General features: G+C 40.4%; 1 protein-coding gene across 1 annotated transcript; it reads right to left on the reverse strand.

Moving 5' to 3' along the window:
- Positions 1-6,379: 6,379 nt before the first annotated feature.
- LOC122483465 (olfactory receptor 51G2-like) lies at positions 6,380-7,322 on the reverse strand. Its single transcript, XM_043580468.1, has one exon. The coding sequence runs from the start codon at positions 7,277-7,279 to the stop codon at positions 6,380-6,382; it is 900 nt and encodes a 299-aa protein (XP_043436403.1). The 5' UTR covers positions 7,280-7,322.
- Positions 7,323-20,918: the final 13,596 nt, after the last annotated feature.

The raw sequence follows: 20,918 nt of genomic DNA on the forward strand, positions 1-20,918 counted from the left end.
TGAAAGGATTTTGTGATAAGAAACAGAAAAATATAGGTGAAAAGGCAGGGCAACTGGTTTCTGGTCCTGGCTTCAGCACGAAACACTGGAAAACAAAAACCAAACAAACTTGAGCAAACTTAGACTTAAGCGACAGCTATTTATCCAAAAGTAAGAATGCACTATGAGAGGGGTGCTAGGGTGGCTTGTCCATTGAGCGTCTGACTCTTGATTTTGCCTCAAGTCATGATCTCACAGTTCATGAGATCAAGCCCTGTGTGGGGCTGTGTGATGACAGTACAGAGCCTGCTTGGGATTCTCTCTCTCCCTCTCTCTCTCTCTACCCCTCCCCTGCTCCTGCACACATGCTGTCTCTCAAAATAAGTAAATAAACTTGGAGGAAAAAAAAGACTGTGCTGTGACCTCCTTTACAGAAACTGTTCCTTTTGGCTTGCCAGCAGATTTTCAATCAGGTATCAGCCTGCAGCATCATGGAATAAAGTGGGGAACTATGGAATAAAGTGGTGGTTCCTAACACCAATGTGTTTTCTTCTGGAGTCACATTTGGATTCAGATTAATATTAAGTGTTAACAGCCAATATTCTGCAATGCCATTAATAAGAAATAAGAGAATAGATGTACACAAAGGATTCTCCTCTTATACCATATATCTACACTTACATATACAATGCTGATTTCACTTTTCCTATTGTCTAAATAATGGAATAGGGTGAATTGTACCAATTCTCACACCATACCAATCTCGTAGGTTTCTCTGATGATAAACTAAGACTGGGTGGATGAGTTCCTAGTATTCTGTACAGCACTTAGAAAATAAATAATCATTGTTAATATGTGTGCGTTCTTTAGTTTTTCCTACCTTTACTTACCATGCTCATAATTCAAGGAGCTTTTCCAAATAGGATTCTTCAAAGATTTAGAAGTAATTGCAATTAACCTTGATCACTCTGGATTTGTCTGTTCACATCATCATTCTGTTACCTTCCATCATACAAATAGAAACAGACTGCCTTTTCAAACTGTCCTCACAAACGAGGAAATTTCCATTCCTTTCTGTTCCTCAAACTTTTCCTCATCTCAGCATGTCTCCCTTAAGGGGCATAGAATCCATCTGCCTAAAGTCTTAGGAAAACATAAATCAGGCTATATTTAAGGCATTGAAGATGTATGCTCGTTACCAGCTCATCTCCTAATTTTCAGCCGATCTCCTAATTTCCCATTTATTTGGTTTTATCTATTGTGACAGCACATTTGAGGAAACTTATCCAGTAGCTCCCAGATGGTACCCAAAGATAAATAATATTTTTTCTCCACCTAAATCTTTAATACTGTACTTTTTCAGGGTCTTAAAACATATTAACTCTATTCTTAGATGAGCACTAATAAGGAACCTTGGCAAATGGCTATACCACTTTCCTCCCAAGCCCCGTGTTCCTGGCTCACCCACAAGGAGGACATAAGAGCTGAAGACATTTCTCACCCTCCCCCAGGGTACATTCCTGGATATCATCCCTTGATGAACACAGTGGGCAGCATGGGCTTTGGGGCACAAATACCTTTAACCACGTCACTGCCAAAGAAGTTTTGCATTGCCTGTAAAGAAACTCCGTCATGATTGGAAACTCTTTGGTCCGTCCAAGTCTGTCTCAGTTTCTGACTCTACTTGTATTGTGATTAAAAAGTAATTAGCTGCTCGAGAGTGCAGGCTTCAACATCAGAAAGACCTGAATTGAACCTCTCAGTTTCCTTACCTGTGAAATTGAAATAGTGAAAGAAACTAATGTACAATGTGGTTGTGAGGATTAAATCAGGTACTCCCTTAGAAAATTTACAACAATGTTTCTCAATACTCAAATAATTACCTATTATTTTATCATTATTTCTCCATAATAACATTGTGGGTATTTAATATGATAGTATATGCGAACCATCCGCTATCATTCCTAAAAAAAACAAAACAAAAAACAAAAAACAAAAAAAACCGCACATTAAGCACTTGATAAATGTGGTGATGCTGATGTTGATGTACATACAAATACAACAAAGAAATTCTCTTGTTGCCACAGAAATAATAAGAATTGAACGCAATGAACGACTTTCTATCTTTGAGGAAAATAGAAATAGAAAATAGAAATAAACAGAACAGAAATAGGTTTAGCCACAGCATTGGAAACCAAGGCAGACAATTCATACTTGCCCCAAAAAATGTTTTGTAAAATTCTTTGTTTCACGATACAAGTGCAAAACAAAAAATTGCAGCTCGTTGTGAGCACATTTGTCAAACCTTTGAGTATGAATGAAAGAAAATCGTGAGGCTCCCAAAGCTTTCAAACTCAACGTTATAGGTCATAAAGAAGAACTGGATGTTGAATATATTCCAACAAATAAACAACTGTAACTCTGGGCAAGATATATAAATATGTCAGGCATTGTAAAACAGACAGTGTAGAGCTGTGGTTCCTTGAGATAAAGGAAACAGGAAGTTTCCTTTAGAAGCTAGATATCCATGCGGCTTCTCTGCCAGATGGTGCTTTATAAGCTCAGCCAAGGAAGTTGAATGCAAAGTGAGGGCAACTCTCTACCTACTGGAGGGAGAAGACCAAAGTGATTTTAGAGAGTGTGAGGGGTCAAAATTTGGGGCACCTACTGGATATAAAGCAGTTGAAGAAGGAAGGAGTCCTAGAAATCTACTGAGGTATCCGTTTGAGGTTTTCACCAAGTACTAAGCTGCAAATTCATGGGTCAAGATTCCAAAAAGCTTGGCAGAGAACATCTCTGAGACAGAGTGGGCTGTAAGTTGCATGGAAATTCTGGAGGTCATTCAGTATTGGGACAACTGGAGTTCCAAAAAGGGAGAGTGGACAGAGCTCTTTGAACACCTTGGACATTGACATGAAATCCTAGAAGGGCCATACCATAGGAATAGGAGTATATGGTATGGTTTCTGATTTCATGAAATTGATTCACTATCATGTGCTCCTTTGACATCTGAAACTGGGAGTGCATCTAAAAGCCTAACTATAGCTGCCCTGCTCTTCCCAGATATGCCCCACATCCAGTGGACAAGGGGCCCCTCCCAGCTCGTTCCCCTAACAATCAAATATGCTACACTCCAACTAATGGCTTTCACTTGCCTGTAAACCCATGAAATTATTCAAACAAACCACTCACATTCTCCTTTGGGAATGAGAGGAGTAACCCAATCTAGCTGTTACTACCGAGCCTGCCTCTCATGGCTCTTTGTTTGTTTGCTTTGTCCCCAAGTATAACCCAGGTGTGCCCCTTGCCTGGTGTGCAGTTTCCTCTATGAGTATCTATGTCTAATAAACTGCTATCAATCCTATCTTTCCAGCATCAAGTACCATGCTTTCATCTATTTCCATAACCCTACAGTAGAAATCGCTTTCTCACCAACAAGGTGAATAGGAGGAAATTAGGAGAGAATACTGTAACCAAAGAGTGAGGGCTAATTAGCATCAACCCTAATAAGGCATAAAGTCAATATGCAAAAACATTAACATGACCCTGCCTGCCAGCTCAAATCAGATTCTCTTTATATAGGATAATGTGACCCATATTCTCAATAACATAGCATTTGCAATGCCTATGGGCACATTAAAACAAGGCAAATAAAAAGCAAAAAGATAATCAGAATAAAGTAAAACAGCTAATAAGAAGAGATTCAGGATGAACAGAGATTCTAGAATTGGGAGAAAAGAGCCTTAATAATTTTGAAACTAAATTTATGTATATGAGGGATGAAATGATGAAAAAAATAAATTATAGATAATGGTATCCAGATTTCTCACTGCCAGAGAAAGAAATTAACATATAAGAAATCATATTTTTAAAGTCATATAGGAAAAAAATCCTTGAAATTTACAATTCTAATCTAGTAAAATTTTAGAGTAAATATTAAACATTTTCAGGCTGAAAGGAAATGGTGACAGGTATAAATTTGCACATATGCTAAGGGATACAGAGTATTACATGTGGCAAATGCGAAGGGAAGTATATGCAAATTGTGGTATATCCACAGTGAAATATTATTCAGCAATAAAATGGAATAATATAAAAACAACTCAAATAGAACTCAATATACTTATGCGGAGAGAAAAAAAACAGACTGCTAGCAAAAAAGCATATACTTTATGAATACATTGATGTAAAATTTTAGAAAGATGTACACTAATCTGTAATAACAAAATCATCTCAGCCTTTGACGGGTTGAGTGGAAAAATGTACCGGGGAAGAAGAACAACACGAAACTTGGGAGTAGTGTGTATGTTCATTATCTTGAGTTTGGTGATGATTTCATGGGTGTGTATGTATATTAAATTTATCAAATTGTATACTTTAATTATGTGCAATTTCTTATATGTCAATTATTCCTCAATAAAGACATGCATGTTATGTTAACAGATTTTGAGGAGGGTTACCCAACATAACAGAAAATGTGGTGGTATGCTAACAAAAGGTATCTTCAGGGGCTCCTGGGTGGGTCAGTTGGTTGAGCATTAGACTCTTGATTTCTGCTCAGGTCATGATCTCAGGGTCATGGGATTGAGCCCTGAGTTGGGCTCGCTGCTGTGCATGGGACCTACTTAATATTCTCTCTCTCTCTCTCTCTCTCTCTCTCCCCGCCCCCTGCCTCCACCGCCCCTCTCTACCATTCACTCTCTCTCAAATTAAAAAAAAAAAAGTGTCTTCAGTACCTTGACAATAGAGCTACATGTGTGGGGTGGGAGCAGTAGAGTGGTAGCAGAAGAGGAAGAGCATTGGATGTTGCGATCAGAGTTACAAATTGCAGTAACAGTCAGATGCCAGGAACTGCCAAGTGTTCATTAGGCACTTCAACTTTTATTGTGTTTCTGGAATGCAGGATCTGTTGAGAGATGAGTCACAAGGGCTTTGTATGTTGTGCTTATATATTTCATCTTTCCAGTCCCCACTTAAAATTCGTAAGTTCAAAGAGGTATCCTGAAATTTCCATCATTCAAATGGACCCATCCTTCTTGTGTCCTCACCGGAAGCTGTGCTGTCTGTTGTCAGAGCACCTGTGACTCAATGGGGAATTATATGCTTACAATTCAATTTTCCCTGATGATTTAAACTTTTCACACTGAACTAGAAATATTCTATTTTGTTTTCTTTATATTTTGAATAGGATGTGGCCTAGTATAGATGAATAAATAATATTGAAATGAATGACTCTGTAGGAGAGAAATAAAATACTAGTAGTATGTTTCTTTTCTTTTCATCTCAACATTATAAATAACTTTACAATGTGTTCTGATCCTAAATACTAGCACTTAGGTAAAAGTCTTAGTTGACTTAGTACTGGTTATGTTTTTAACAGGGCAATTCTATCAGAGAGGTTAGCTGAAGATTTAATCCAGAAAGAAAAAGACCATGATAAAGCGAACAAATCAGTTTCTCTAGCTTTGACTTGTTTATGAAAGCCTAGTCAGTTCTTTTAAGAATCATCTTCCAGGAGGTCTGCTTTGCTTATTTTTTCTAATATTCCCTGAAAGATTGAGAAAAAAATTAAGTTCTACATGATACCTATCATTCAAAAATTATAGCATGCCATGGTAAGTTTATGAAAGCACAGAATATCTCTTGTATTTATTAGGAAGTGAGGAACAGCTTTCACTTCATTCAGAGAGTTGAAGAATATTGGAAGCTGTGTCCACCTTTCATGTTATCATGGAGCTTAAAAAAAACCTGAACTGCCAAATAGTCACATTGTAATACATTTTATTATGGTAATTCAGGTATTTGTTTCTTTAAATGTATTTAAAAGTTCTGTAGCTCATTTGGGGTGTATTTTCCCGTGTAACACACATCTAAAGTTATTACGTAATTCATAAAAAACATATTTTGATTTTAATATTTGCCAAATTTTCAGAAAATATGCAAAGTAAAGCCCTCTTGAGCTAAAGTTTATAAACCTCTAGATTTTTAGTTGGAGGGTATTTTAGATGTCTTTGAATTCCACTCTTCTAATCTGCTTGCTTTTTCATGTAAGTGATACTCTTTCAAGTGGCTGACAGTTTCCTCTGTAATAATCTGAGTCTTTCACAGGCTGATATTGATATTTGCAGAATGAGCAACATGTTTTTCTCATTAAATAGGTACTGTTTTAAATGGTATATATTTAAATACATAATATATTTCAGTCAGTTTTTTTAATAATTAATCAACATCAGATGGAAGCTGTATACTCTGTTTCCTCTCAGAGATGTGTTCAGTCAGCAGGCTGATTATCAAAACCAGTATTTTATGTCTGTGATTCAGAGTTTTTTTAGGTGGAGCATCTTCAGAATGCATGCCCGAATCTCTTTGGTTTTAACATTGTAGACAATTGGGTTGAGCATTAGAGGAACAAGAAAGTGTAGATAGGAGAGAAACATGTATATACCTGAGCTGGTAGCTTCTTTTTCCCAAAGTGATGGATCATCGACAGGCTGACCAGTGGGGTATAAAATAGTAATACAGCACAGCTGTGGGAAATGCAGGTGTTAAAGGCTTTGAGCCCCTCAGTGTTAGAAGAAATGCTCAATACTGTCCTCAAGATTAGCATGTAGGAGAGGAGAATGAGTACAGCATCCAAAGCCAGTGTGGAGAGCATGACAAAGAGCCCAAAGCCACTGTCCACAAGAGTGCTAGAACTGGCTAGCCTTAAAACATCAGGATGAACACAATATGAATGAGACAGAGCATTCATAGGCTGAAATTGCCGTCTTCCAAGGATCAAGAACAGGGGCAGATGGAGAGCAGCACTACGTATCACAATGGCCAGCCCAATGGCCCCAATGTGCTTGGTTGTGAGAATGGTGGCATAGCATAAAAGCTCTCGAATAGCCACATGGTGGTCAAAAGCCATGGCGAAGAGCACAGATGATTCAATAATTGAGAAAGTATGGATGAAGAAGAGTTGTGTAAAGCAGGTTGCAGCTCCCACCTCTCTCTGGCCCAGGAAAAAGACAGCTGTCATTGAAGGCAGTGTAGAAGCTGAGAGGCCCAAGTCTGCCATTGAAAGCATGGACAGGAAGAGGTACCTAGGTGTGTGGAGGCTAGAGACAGGCTTGACAATGTACATTATGGTGATGTTGCCCAGCAAAGACACAACATAGATAGAGCAGATAGGAATAGCTGTCCAGCAATGAGAGGTCTCCAGTCCTGGGAGTTCCATCAGTATGAAGATGAAGCTGCTGGCATTATTGTTGTTAAGAACTGCCATAACTTTGGGGAGAGCTTGCCCTGGAAAAATCATGGAGAAGGCAAAAAGTTATTCTTTCACAGCATTTTCCTAGCATCTTATCCCACAATGCCCATGACCCATGCTTGCAGAGTAATATCACTCTCCTCCTCTTTTTACAGCTCTGAATCCCATTCCTTTAGAAGTTCCTCTAGAGTACAATGCTGGCTCTTTTCTTGGCTGCCACGAAGCCTAGTTTTCAGAGGCTTTTTGTGCCTTTCATAGACAGAAAATTCCTTCCTCATTTGAAGATATGTCAAGCTTTGAAAAATGGAAAGGGAAACTCTGTGGAGAGAGCGTGCAGTACAGATGCATAAACTAGATTAGTTTTAATACCAGAAAATCGGGCTCTAAAGAAACCTAGGTAAGGATAATTGTATTTAATGGCTGCCTGGGAGTTAGAAAGTAAAGTGTAAGAATGTTAATACTGACTCTGAACTCCTGATGTCACCAGAGATATTTTTTTCTCTGAAAGGGATTCAAAAGTAATATATGTGACAAGAAGACAAGCCCAAGGGTTTGGGCTTAATGTGTATGTCTACTGGGTTAAATCCCTTCTCAATCTTTGTTATCACTCTCTGAAAAAGTGTTTGGATAGCTGGTTCAGATGTATGAGACGAAGAAGATGAAGACTAGATAATATTTGCAGCTAGAAATACATGTATTCTCAATGGCATCACACATTTACTGAGCTCCTACTACTTCATTTAAATAATATAATGACAGGCAATCTATAACTTATGCCTTTGAAGGTCTAGTAATCCACTGGTCAACAGAACACATCCATGAGGGCAATGACCATGGGACAGATAAAACATCCCCGCTGGGAATCTACGCTCTCCACAACTCACCTTTTTCATGTTTTTTTTTTTAAACTTTATTCAGTTTTGAGAGACAGAAAGAGACAGATCATGAGTGGGAAAGGGGCAGAGAGAGGGAGATGCAGAATCCGAAGCAGGCTCCAGGCTCCGAGCTGTCAGCACAGAGTCGGACGTGGGGCTGGAACTCAAGAACTGTGAGATCATGACCAGAGCCAAAGTTGGATGCTCAACTGACTGAGCCATGCAGGCGCCCCAGCCACAACTCACCTTTTCAAAGAATGATCCTGGTACCTTCAAAGACAATTATTAAAGAAAGGAATACAGTGTGAAAACTGAGTACATAGAGTTCAAAATAAACCTTGGTCACATATATGAAGTTCACACTGAATGATGATTTTCTTTGTTAATACCTTAGGAAAATTCTCTTAACAAGGGAATTTTCAACATGCTCTGGGCAGTCATGACCAGTAGGGGGCAGCCGTGACCAGTAGAACAATCTTCATTGTATTCCACGTTTTCAGACGCTAATTATAATGTTACCCATAAAGTCATGAAGAATACTTTCAACATGCAAACCATTAGTCTAAGGAAAACCTAGAGAAAAAATTCTGTGAAGAGTGAACAACGTGTCAGAATCAAAACAACATGGCATTTGAACAGTAAACAAATATTGGCAATTATTATAGGGCAAGTTGTGGAGGAGGAAGAAGTGTATAACCACGCATAAGAAAGGCAAAAAGCAGAGGCAGGCCTATCAGATTTGAGAAAGGATCTGCAATGAAAAGAGGAGGACTGAGTTTCTGTGTGTTTATACCCATGGAGAAGTAAAGGTAGCTGAGTACTAGTAGTCATCTTTGTTCTAATAAAAACTCTCTCTGGTTCCAGAGGGCAAGGTGTGCAATGCATATACTTGGTATTCATTAACTTGCCTCAACAGTTTTTCTTATAAGCTGTTAATCGCAGTGTATTTTCAAAAGAAAAGAAAAGCATCCCCCTCCCAAAGTCATATACTAAAATTCTCATGAATGCAGATAAGTTATAATTATTAATCAAAATAAAACATCTGGGATTCAGAATTAATATTCCTGGGAGAATATTTAACAAGCTGCTATAAATAAAACAGCAAATCCATTACTGAACCATGATGAGTAGGAAAGAGGACAATTTTATATCCAGAAGACTAGATAGTATGTGACTAACCAGTGATCAATTCACAAGTAGGAAAAGTCTCAGGGGCTACTTGGAAGTCTTTGCCTTGACTCTACCTTCTAAGAATGTCGGGAAAGAAAAGCATGTCGGGAAAGTATGGTGTATGGATTTTATCTATGTGTCTCATTCTGTCCAGAATAGGTACTGAGCTGTGTAGGAACCAGTCATGTCAGGAATGCAAGCTTCCACCCTCCAAGGATTGTGGATCCTCGCCAAATATAAAGCTGAATGGGAAGAATCAAGGACACCAGGGATTTGGGGAATTGCCTGAGACAGGAAAGCAGAGAAAGAAAATAGTACCAGACACTCTATTCTGTGAATAGTATGAAGTAATTGTTTTCAGTATATTTCGATGTGTATTGTGTGTCAGGCACATTACTGGACTTTGCAGAGAGGTAATGGTGTATACAAAACCTAATTCTGATAGAGAATAGTTATCCAAAGAGCATCATTTCATGTTAAATAGTTGTGGCAATCAGTGAGGAGAAGAGGGAGAGGTGTTTCTGACAGGCCCAGTCATGATGCCAAATGTTTAAGGACTAAGGAGATATAATCAAGCAGAAGTTAGAAGCATGTATTTCTCTGCTTATTTCACCTCGCTGTCCACTTCTGAGTATGAGCATATGGGAGAATTAACCCTCCCACATGAACATTTGACAGGATGTTTATGGTCACAAAGTGAGCAGCAAAAATGCTATCTTCTTTATTTGAGCTTTACCAGGAAAAAGAGAGAGAGAGAGAGAGAGAGAGAGAGAGAGAGAGAGAGAGAGAGAAACTTTGAAGATTTTTCAAAGTCATCTTGTCCAATTCCTTCTAAATTGTTACTGCAATATCCATAAATAAATGTGAAACTCTGTCTCAGAAAGTAATCCATTCTATAGTGATATTTAAGTAACTCACGAAAGACATCTTTCTGTGCTGCCTTTCGTGCAAATTGGAGAAGTGTTCTAAGCCCTTATTTAGTAATTGACAGTCTAGATTGTACCCGATGAAATGAGCCACCTGGATTTCATTTACTCCCATAGTCTGAAAGGATTTCTGTATTTAATATTTAGTAAGGAGTAACTATACAATGTTGTTATTCTTTTTTTTTCAATATATGAGATTTATTGTCAAATTGGTTTCCATACAACACCCAGTGCTCATCCCAAAAGGTGCCCTCCTCAATACCCATCACCCACCCTTCCCTCCCTCCCACCCCCCATCAACCCTCAGTTTGTTCTCAGTTTTTAACAGTCTCCTATGCTTTGGCTCTCTCCTACTCTAACCTCTTTTTTTTTTTTTTTCCTTCCCCTCCCCCATGGGTTTCTGTTAAGTTTCTCAGGATCCACATAAGAGTGAAACCATATGGTATCTGTCTTTCTCTGTATGGCTTATTTCACTTAGCATCACACTCTCCAGTTCCATCCACGTTGCTACAAAGGGCCATATTTCATTCTTTCTCATTGCCACGTAGTATTCCATTGTGTATATAAACCACATTTTCTTTATCCATTCATCAGTTGATGGACATTTAGGCTCTTTCCATAATTTGGCTATTGTTGAGAGTGCTGCTATGAACATTGGGGTACAAGTGCCCCTATGCATCAGTACTCCTGTATCCCTTGGATAAATTCCTAGCAGTGCTATTGCTGGGTCATAGGGTAGGTCTATTTTTAATTTTCTGAGGGACCTCCACACTGCTTTCCAGATCGGCTGCACCAATTTGCATTCCCACCAACAGTGCAAGAGGGTTCCCGTTGCTCCACATCCTCTCCAGCATCTATAGTCTCCTGATTTGTTCATTTTGGGCACTCTGACTGGCGTGAGGTGATACCTGAGTGTGGTTTTGATTTGTATTTCCCTGATAAGGAGCGACGTTGAACATCTTTTCATATGCCTGTTGGCCATCCGGATGTCTTCTTTAGAGAAGTGTCTATTCATGTTTTCTGCCCATTTCTTCACTGGGTTATTTGTTTTTCGGGTGTGGAGTTTGGTGAGCTCTTTATAGATTTTGGATACTAGCCCTTTGTCTGATATGTCATTTGCAAATATCTTTTCCCATTCCGTTGGTTGCCTTTTAGTTTTGTTGGTTGTTTCCTTTGCTGTGCAGAAGCTTTTATCTTCATAAGGTCCCAGAATTCACTTTTGCTTTTAATTCCCTTGCCTTTGGGGATGTGTCGAGTAAGAGATTGCTACGGCTGAGGTCAGAGAGGTCTTTTCCGGCTTTCTCCTCTAAGGTTTTGATGGTTTCCTGTCTCACATTGAGGTCCTTTATCCATTTTGAGTTTATTTTTGTGAATGGTGTGAGAAAGTGGTCTAGTTACAACCTTCTGCATGTTGCTGTCCAGTTCTCCCAGCACCATTTGTTAAAGAGGCTGTCTTTTTTCCATTGGATGTTCTTTCCTGCTTTGTCAAAGATGAGTTGGCCATACATTTGTGGGTCTAGTTCTGGGGTTTCTATTCTATTCCATTGGTCTATGTGTCTGTTTTTGTGCCAATACCATGCTGTCTTGATGATGACAGCTTTGTAGTAGAGGCTAAAGTCTGGGATTGTGATGCCTCCTGCTTTGGTCTTCTTCTTCAGAATTACTTTGGCTATTCAGGGCCTTTTGTGGTTCCATATGAATTTTAGGATGGCTTGTTCTAGTTTCGAGAAGAATGCTGGTGCAATTTCGATTGCGATTGCATTGAATGTGTAGATAGCTTTGGGTAGTATTGACATTTTGACAATATTTGTTCTTCCAATCCATGAGCAGGGAATGTCTTTCCATTTCTTTATATCTTCTTCAATTACCTTCATAAGCTTTCTATAGTTTTCAGCATACAGATCTTTACATCTTTGGTTAGATTTATCCCTAGGTATTTTATGCTTCTTGATGCAATTGTGAATGGGATCAATTTCTTTATTTGTCTTTCTGTTGCTTCATTGTTAGTGTATAAGAATGCAACTGATTTCTGTACATTGGTTTTGTATCCTGCAACTTTGCTGAATTCATGTATTGGTTCTAGCAGACCTTTGGTGGAGTCTATCGGATTTTCCATGTATAATATCATGTCATCTGCAAAAAGCGAAAGCTTGACTTCATCTTTGCCAATTTTGATGCCTTTGATTTCCTTTTGTTGTCTGATTGCTGATGCTAGAACTTCCAGCACTATGTTAAACAACAGCAGTGAGAGTGGGCATCCCTGTCGTGTTCCTGATCTCAGGGAAAAAGCTCTCAGTTTTTCCCCGTTGAGGATGATGTTAGCTGTGGGCTTTTCATAAATGGCTTTTATGATCATTAAGTATGTTCCTTGTATCCCTATTTTCTCAAGGGTTTTTATTAAGAAAGGGTGCTGGATTTTGTCAAAGGCCTTTTCTGCATCGATTGACAGGGTCATATGGTTCTTCTCTTTTTTTTTTTTTATTAATGTGATGTATCATGTTGATTGATTTGTGAGTGTTGAACCAGCCCTGCATCCCAGGAATGAATCCCACTTGATCATGGTGAATAATTCTTTTTATATGCCGTTGAATTCGATTTGCTAGTATCTTATTGAGAATTTTTGCATCCATATTCATCAGGGATATTGGCCTGTAGTTCTCTTTTTTTACTGGGTCTCTGTCTGGTTTAGGAATCAAAGTAATACTGGCTTCATAGAATGAGTCTGGAAGTTTTCCTTCCCTTTCTATTTCTTGGAATAGCTTGAGAAGGATAGGTATTATCTCTGCTTTAAATGTCTGTTAGAACTCCCCTGGGAAGAGTCCTGGACTCTTATTTGTTGGGAGATTTTTGATAACCGATTCAATTTCTTCTCTGGGTATGGGTCTGTTCAAGCTTTCTATTTCCTCCTGATTGAGTTTTGGAAGAGTGTGGGTGTTTAGGAATTTGTCCATTTCTTCCAGGTTGTCCAATTTGCTGGCATATAATTTTTCATAGAATTCCCTGATAATTGTTTGTATCTCTGAGGGATTGGTTGTAATAATTCCATTTTCATTCATGATTTTATCTATTTGGGTCATCTCCCTTTTCTTTTTGAGAAGCCTGGCTAGAGGTTTGTCAATTTTGTTTATTTTTCAAAAAACCAACTCTTGGTTTCGTTGATCTGCTCTACAGTTTTTTTAGATTCTATATTGTTTATTTCTGCTCTGATCTTTATTATTTCTCTTCTTCTGCTGGGTTTAGGCTGCCTTTGCTGTTCTGCTTCTAGTTCCTTTAGGTGTGCTGTTAGATTTAGTATTTGGGTTTTTCTTGTTTCTTGAGAAAGGCCTGGATTGCAATGTATTTTCCTCTCAGGACTGCCTTTGCTGCGTCCCAAAGGGTTTGGATTGTTGTATTTCATTTTCGTTTGTTTCCATATATTTTTTAATTTCTTCTCTAATTGCCTGATTGACCCACTCATTCTTTAGTAAGGTGTTCTTTAACCTCCATCCTTTTGGAGGTTTTCCAGACTTTTTCCTGTGGTTGATTTTCAAGCTTCATAGCATTGTGGTCTGAAAGTATGCATGGTATAATTTCAATTCTTGTGAACTTATGAAGGGCTGTTTTGTGACCCAGTATATGATCTATCTTGGAGAATGTTCCATGTGCACTCGAGAAGAAAGTATATTCTGTTGCTTTGGGATGCAGAGTTCTAAATATATCGGTCAAGTCCATCTGACCCAATGTATCATTCAGAGCCCTTGTTTGTTTCTTTTTTTTTTTTTTAATTTTTTTTCAACGTTTATTTAGGTTTTTTTTGGGACAGAGAGAGACAGAGCATGAAAGGGGGAGGGGCAGAGAGAGAGGGAGACACAGAATCGGAAACAGGCTCCAGGCTCTGAGCCATCAGCCCAGAGCCTGACGCAGGGCTCGAACTCACGGACCGCGAGATCGTGACCTGGCTGAAGTCGGATGCTCAACCGACTGCGCCACCCAGGCGCCCCAGGGCCCTTGTTTCTTTATTGACCGTGTGTCTAGATGATCTATCCATTTCTGTAAGTGGAGTGTTAAAGTCCCCTGCAATTACCACATTCTTATCAACAAGGTTGCTTATATTTATGAGTAATTGTTTTATATATTTGGGGGCTCTGGTATTCGGCACATAGACATTTATAATTGTTAGCTCTTCCTGAAATGATAGACTCTGTAATTATTATATAATGTCCTTCTTCATCTCTTGTTACAGCCTTTAATTTAAAGTCTAGTTTGTCTGATATAAGTATGGCTACTCCAGCTTTCTTTTGGCTTCCAGTCGCATGATAAATAGTTCTCCATCCCCTCACTCTCAATCTAAAGGTGTCCTCAGGTCTAAAATGAGTCTCTTGTAGACAGCAAATAGATGGGTCTTGTTTTTTATCTATTCTGATACCCTATGTCTTTTGGTTGGTGCATTTAATCCATTTACATTCAGTGTTATTATAGAAAGATATGGGTTTAGAGTCATTGTGATGTCTGTATGTTTTATGCTTGTAGTGATGTCTCTGGTACTTTGTCTCACAGGATCCCCCTTAGGATCTCTTGTAGGGCTGGTTTAGTGGTGACAAATTCCTTCAGTTTTTGTTTGTTTGGGAAGACCTTTATCTCTCCTTCCATTCTAAATGACAGACTTGCTGGATAAAGGATTCTCAGCTGCATATTTTTTCTTTTTAGCACACTGAAGATATCATGCCAATTCTTTCTGGCCTGCCAAGTTTCAAAAGAGAGATCAGTCACGAGCCTTATAGGTCTCCCTTTATATGTGAGGGCACGTTTATCCCTTGCGGCTTTCAGAATTTTCTCTTTATCCTTGTATTTTGCCAGTTTCACTATGATATGTCATGCAGAAGATCGATTCAAGTTACGTCTGAAGGGAGTTCTCTGTGCCTCTTGGATTTCAATGCCTTTTTCCTTCCCCAGTTCAGGGAAGTTCTCAGCTATTATTTCTTCAAGTACCCCTTCAGCACCTTTCCCTCTCTCTTCCTTCTCTGGGATACCAATTATGCATATATTATTTCTTTTTAGTGTGTCACTTAGTTCTCTAATTTTCCCCTCATACTCCTGGATTTTTTTATCTCTCTTTTTTCAGCTTCCTCTTTTTCCATAACTTTATCTTCTAGTTCACCTATTCTCTCCTCTGCCTCTTCAATCCGAGCCGTCGTGGTTTCCTATTTGTTTTGCATTTCGTTTAATGCGTTTTTCAGCTCCTCGTGACTGTTCCTTAGTCCCTTGATCTCTGTAGCAAGAGATTCTCTGCTGTCCTGTATACTGTTTTCAAGCCCAGTGATTAATTTTATGACTATTATTCTAAATTCACTTTCTGTTATATTATTTAAATCCTTTTTGATCAGCTCATTAGCTGTTGTTATTTCCTGGAAATTCTTCTGAGGGGAGTTCTTCCGCTTGGTCATTTTGGATAGTCCCTGGCGTGGTGAGGACCTGCAGGGCACTTCCCCTGTACTGTGGTGTATAACTGGAGTTGGTGGGTGGGGCCGCAGTCCGACCTGATGTCTGCCCCCAGCCCACCGCTGGGGCCACAGTCAGACTGGTGTGTGCCTTCTCTTCCCCTCTCCTAGGGGCGGGATTCACTGTGGGGTGGTGTGACTCGTCTGGGCTACTTGCACCCTGCCAGGCTTGTGATGCTGGGGATCTGGCGTATTAGCTGGGGTGGGTAGGCAAGGTGCACAGGGGCAGGAGGGACAGGCTTAGCTCACTTCTCCTTAGGTGATCCACTTCAGGAGGGGCCCTGTGGCAGCGGGAGGGAGTCAGATCCGCTGCTGGAGGTTTGGCTCCGCAGAAGCACAGAGTTGGGTGTTTGCGTGGAGCGAGCAAGTTCCCTGGCAGGAACCGGTTCCCTTTGGGATTTTGGCTGGGGGATGGGCGGGGGAGATGGCGCTGGCGAGCGCCTTTGTTCCCCACCAAACTGAGCTCTGTCGTCAGGGGGCTCAGCAGCTCTCCCTCCCTTTGTCCTCCAGCCTTCCCGCTTTCCGAGCAGATCTGTTAACTTATGACCTCCCAGACGCTAAGTCGCGCTTGCTGTCGGAACACAGTCCGTCAGGCCCCTCCGCTTTTGCCAGCCAGACTCGGGGGCTCTGCTTGGCCGGCGAGCCGCCCCTCCGCCCCGGCTCCCTCCCGCCAGTCCATGGAGCGCGCACCGCCTCGCCGCCCTTCCTACCCTCTTCCGTGGGCCTCTCGTCTGCGCTTGGCTCCGGTGACTCCGTTCTGCTAATCCTCTGGTGGTTTTCTGGGTTTTAGGCAGGTGTAGGTGGAATCTAAGCGATCAGCAGGACGTGCGGTGAGCCCAGCGTCCTCCTACACCGCCATCTTCTGCTTCTCATGTTATTCTTTTACTCATAGAGAACGGGTGCATATACAACTCCCTGGATTTGGACTCACAAAGAAATGCTAAAATGACAGGAATTAACAAGGACTGTTAATTTTTTTTTTTAATTTTTTTTTCAACGTTTATTTTTGGGACAGAGAGAGACAGAGCATGAACAGGGGAGGGGCAGAGAAAGAGGGAGACACAGAATCGGAAACAGGCTCCAGGCTCTGAGCCATCAGCCCAGAGCCCGACACGGGGCTCGAACTCACGGACCGCGAGATCGTGACCTGGCTGAAGTCGGACGCTTAACCGACTGCGCCACCCAGGCGCCCCAAGGACTGTTAATTTTTTACCTCTGGATAAAGGCTATGACTTGCAGTGCAAGGCAATGTAATGCTTGTCTCTTTTTTTAAATTTTTTTTTGTTTTATTTTTTACAGTTTATTTATTTATTTTGAAAGGGAGGAGGGGCAGAGAGAGAGAGAGAGAGAGAATCCCAAGCAAGCTCCACACTGTCAACATGGAGCCTGACTTGGACTTGAACCCACAAACCATGAGATCATGCTTTGAGCCAAACTTGGACTCTTAACTGACTGAGCCACCCAGACTCCCCTGTTATGCTTCTCTCTGGACACAATTCACTCCTCAGTTTCTTCCCTAAGTGTCTCATCATTATAAACTGAGGGGCGTTGACATTTTGTTGAATAGTGCCTAATATTCGTAGAAGATAGTGGAAATTTGAATTCCAAAAATCTTGTCTCAAAAATATACAACTTTCTGAGAAACACTGCTGTATTGCCCATACCCTATGGGGCTCTTCAGCTTTACAGACTTTCAAGTTGTTAATGCTGCTTCAAAGCACTAGATGGACAAAGATGGAGTCCTGGAACTGTTTGCACCTGCCCTGAGAAACACTACGTGAACTAAGTCACATCAGTTCTTCAGGGAGGAAAACCAAGAAACAGACTCTTAACCACAGAGAACGAACTGATAGTTACCAGAGGGGAGGTCGGGGGGGGGGGGGGGTGGGTGAAACAGGTGTTAGGGATTAAGGAGGGCACTTGCGATGAGGACCTGGTGATGTATGGAAAGGTTGAAACTATATACATTGTACCCATGAAACTAATATTACACTGTGTGTTAACTAAGTGGAATTTCAATAAAAACTTAAAACACCCCAGCATGAATGCAGAGTTATTATCCTTTTTAAAAAAATCTCATAGCCTAGGTTGCATTTTATCAATCCTTTAAATCATTTCTTTTAAGACAAGAACTCTAAATAGCTTTTCATCCTGGGAGATTTATTAGTAAATATTTGGTGTTGCCTCTGTTATAATATTGTGTGGGAATTATGAATCATATTTTCAGATTTCCAGTTTCCCTCCTTCCCTCCTTTGCTTACCTCTTCCCTCTTGTCTTTCTTACCTAAATTATTTATCAATTATCTAATACGTGTCTTACATAAATGATGTTTGGGTTGGTAGTTGATCTTAAACTTTACGGGAAATAATTGAGTGATTGTTGGGTAAGGAAAGGGGGCCAGGGATTATTCCCCAAAACTATAGAATATATCATATAAGAGGATTAGAGGCACTGTATACCTCCAGCAAATGTTTTTCTTGTCTCAGAGATCCTCACACGGAGTGTACAACCATATCTAGGATAGCCCATGACTTTTCTTGACTTCCATCCCAAGTATGCATACAACATGATTTAAGGTAAGCTAATGTCGTTGGAGGAGTTTCTATCACTCACCAGACCCCAGGGCAGGGACCCAAGCTCTGTGAATTGTCATGCAGCTTGGGGCTCATGAGGCCCCCTACCTTGAGCATAGTGCCAAGTAAGCAAGTTTATAAAGCATTGGTTCTGGAGGCTCACAACCAATCCCAGTGAGACTCACACCCAATCCTTGTGGTATATGATCTCAACAAGCATCAGATGTTCATGTGCTAATCTTAGTGTGTCTTTGCCAGGCCTCTAGATGAGGTATGATTATACACTTAGAACATGGAGCCAGTCCTTCTTTGAACTTCCTTTCTTCTTTTCCCACTCTAAGACATCCTTAGCCCCTTATAAGATATTTTTTTAATGTTTGTTTATTTTTGAGAGAGACAGAGAGAGACAGAGCATGAGATGGGGAGGAGCACAGAGAGAGAGAGAGAGGAAGACACAGAATCAAAACAGGCTCCAAGCTCTGTGTTGTCAGAACAGAGCCCGATGTGGGGCTCGAACTCCCCAACTGAACCGTGAGATCATGACCTGAGCCAAAGTCGATTGCTCAACTGACTGAGCCACCCATGTGTCTTAGCCCCTTAGAAGTAGAAGTTATCACACTGATCCTAGCTTTTTTTGGTCATGGAAACATCTTGTGTCATATTCTGATCTCCAGGACATACAATCTTTATATCCTCCCTGATCCCCCAATTCAGCAGGTTTTTTTCCCTTCAGTTGTATATATCTTGGGTGGTGAGAGTTGAATATCTGCAGCACTATTTTCATGAATGATAACATGACCAAGATTATTTGCACTGATCGGTCTTTGTTACAATAACATACAGCTAACTTTTCCCTAGTGCTTCCCCCTTTCCTCCTCCCTACTTCCTCAAAGTGAGTTTTCAGACTTACTGTGGAATGGGTGAAGGAGATTAAAAAGGATTCACCAGGAACATACGAAAGGGTCCTGGATTTTGTTTTGAAGGTAAAAAGAAGAGTGATATAAGATGCAAAGTTTGGTCATAGTAGTCATGGAGCTGGTCAGGAGTGGCCTGGGAAATTGAAGTAGGGACCAAACTGGGCATGAGGCAGAGGAAACCTCCAGGGGTACCACAACCACTTGCTAGTTCAGTGGTTCACCAAAGCACTCATACAATTCAACAGAAAGTTATACTCACGGCTAAGATTTGACATAACAAAAGACACTGTGCAGGAACAGCAGGAAAAAGGTGTCCATTGTGACGTCAAGAGAGGCCACATACAGGCTTCCAACTGTTTCTTCTCTTTCTGCAAAGGTCACTGTAGCCACAAACCTCAGGGACACATGAGAGATGCCTCTGTCCAGAGAAGCCTGCTTGAGTTATGGAGTCCAGTGTTATTAAAGCAAGCCAGTTACATAGGTACATATCTGTTGCATGACCAGTGTGTGTAGACCCCCAAATCAGGCAACAGGTACACATAATAAATTCTATATTTGTCTAACATATGCTACCAACCTGGTTCATATTGAACTACTGCTTTGGCATACATAATAACACTACTACTCAGTAACTATGTGAACATTCTGGAGAATTATTTTTAGAGTTTGGTCAAGGACCACTCATCAACATGTCTACAGAGATATGCAAGAACTGAGTAAAATGGATCTGTTGCATTAACTCTTTTCTTGCAGGGATCTTCTGTGCATTTGCAGGAGTATGTCATGACCGTGATCACACTGAACATGGGTTGGAAATGTTTTCATTCAGCATGTGTGAAATATGAATAACTTTTAATGTGACCTAAACATAATTCTAATCCTAGATGACAAAATACAAAAAAGACTAGAAATATTAAATCAAAACTAGGTGGATTCCCATTGTGGATCCTTAAGTGACAAGGAGAATATTTAAGGAAGAGAATATAGCTGGAACAATTGTAATAATTTGCTAGAGAGACAGCAGGTGGTTAAGTAAGAAGGTCATTTATTTTAGGGCATGGAGCATATAATCAGCGACAAAAATTTTAAGCTAGAAAATTATCAAAAAATAATAGTGGTAGCTGTAAGTAAAGACTAACCTGCAAGTGAAGAGGAGCAATGGAAAAGTTTAAATGAGTGTGCAACATAATCTTTAGATTTTGAGAGCTATTTTCAGTTCTGCTTGGAGTTGTTTGAGAATGAAGACAGGGAAGCCAAGTAGCAGGATGGCTAAATGATCTACTTAATCATTAAGGTCTAAACTGAGGCAGGAGGAGTGGAAATGTAAAAGTGGTGAAAAATATTAAGAGAGTTAAATCTACAATATTGATAAGGGATTGGAAATTACAAGTGAGAGAAAGTGAGAACCATGTGTGGCACTTGGTCTGCATTTTTGGCTAGAGTGAGGGAGTAAAGGAAATTCCACCCACATACATGGAGAACACAAAAGTGGAAGCAGGAAGAAGTAGCAATCGAGGTTGGAGCAGAATGAGTAAGTTCTTTGGCCTTGTTGAGTTTAAGATTTCCATGTAGCGGGGCGCCTGGGTGGCGCAGTCGGTTAAGCGTCCGACTTCAGCCAGGTCACGATCTTGCGGTCCGTGAGTTCGAGCCCCGCGTCAGGCTCTGGGCTGATGGCTCAGAGCCTGGAGCCTGTTTCGGATTCTGGGTCTCCCTCTCTCTCTGCCCCTCCTCCGTTCATGCTCTGTCTC

The sequence above is a fragment of the Prionailurus bengalensis genome, chromosome D1 (assembly GCF_016509475.1).
Source record: "Prionailurus bengalensis isolate Pbe53 chromosome D1, Fcat_Pben_1.1_paternal_pri, whole genome shotgun sequence".
Lineage (NCBI taxonomy): Eukaryota > Metazoa > Chordata > Mammalia > Carnivora > Felidae > Prionailurus > Prionailurus bengalensis.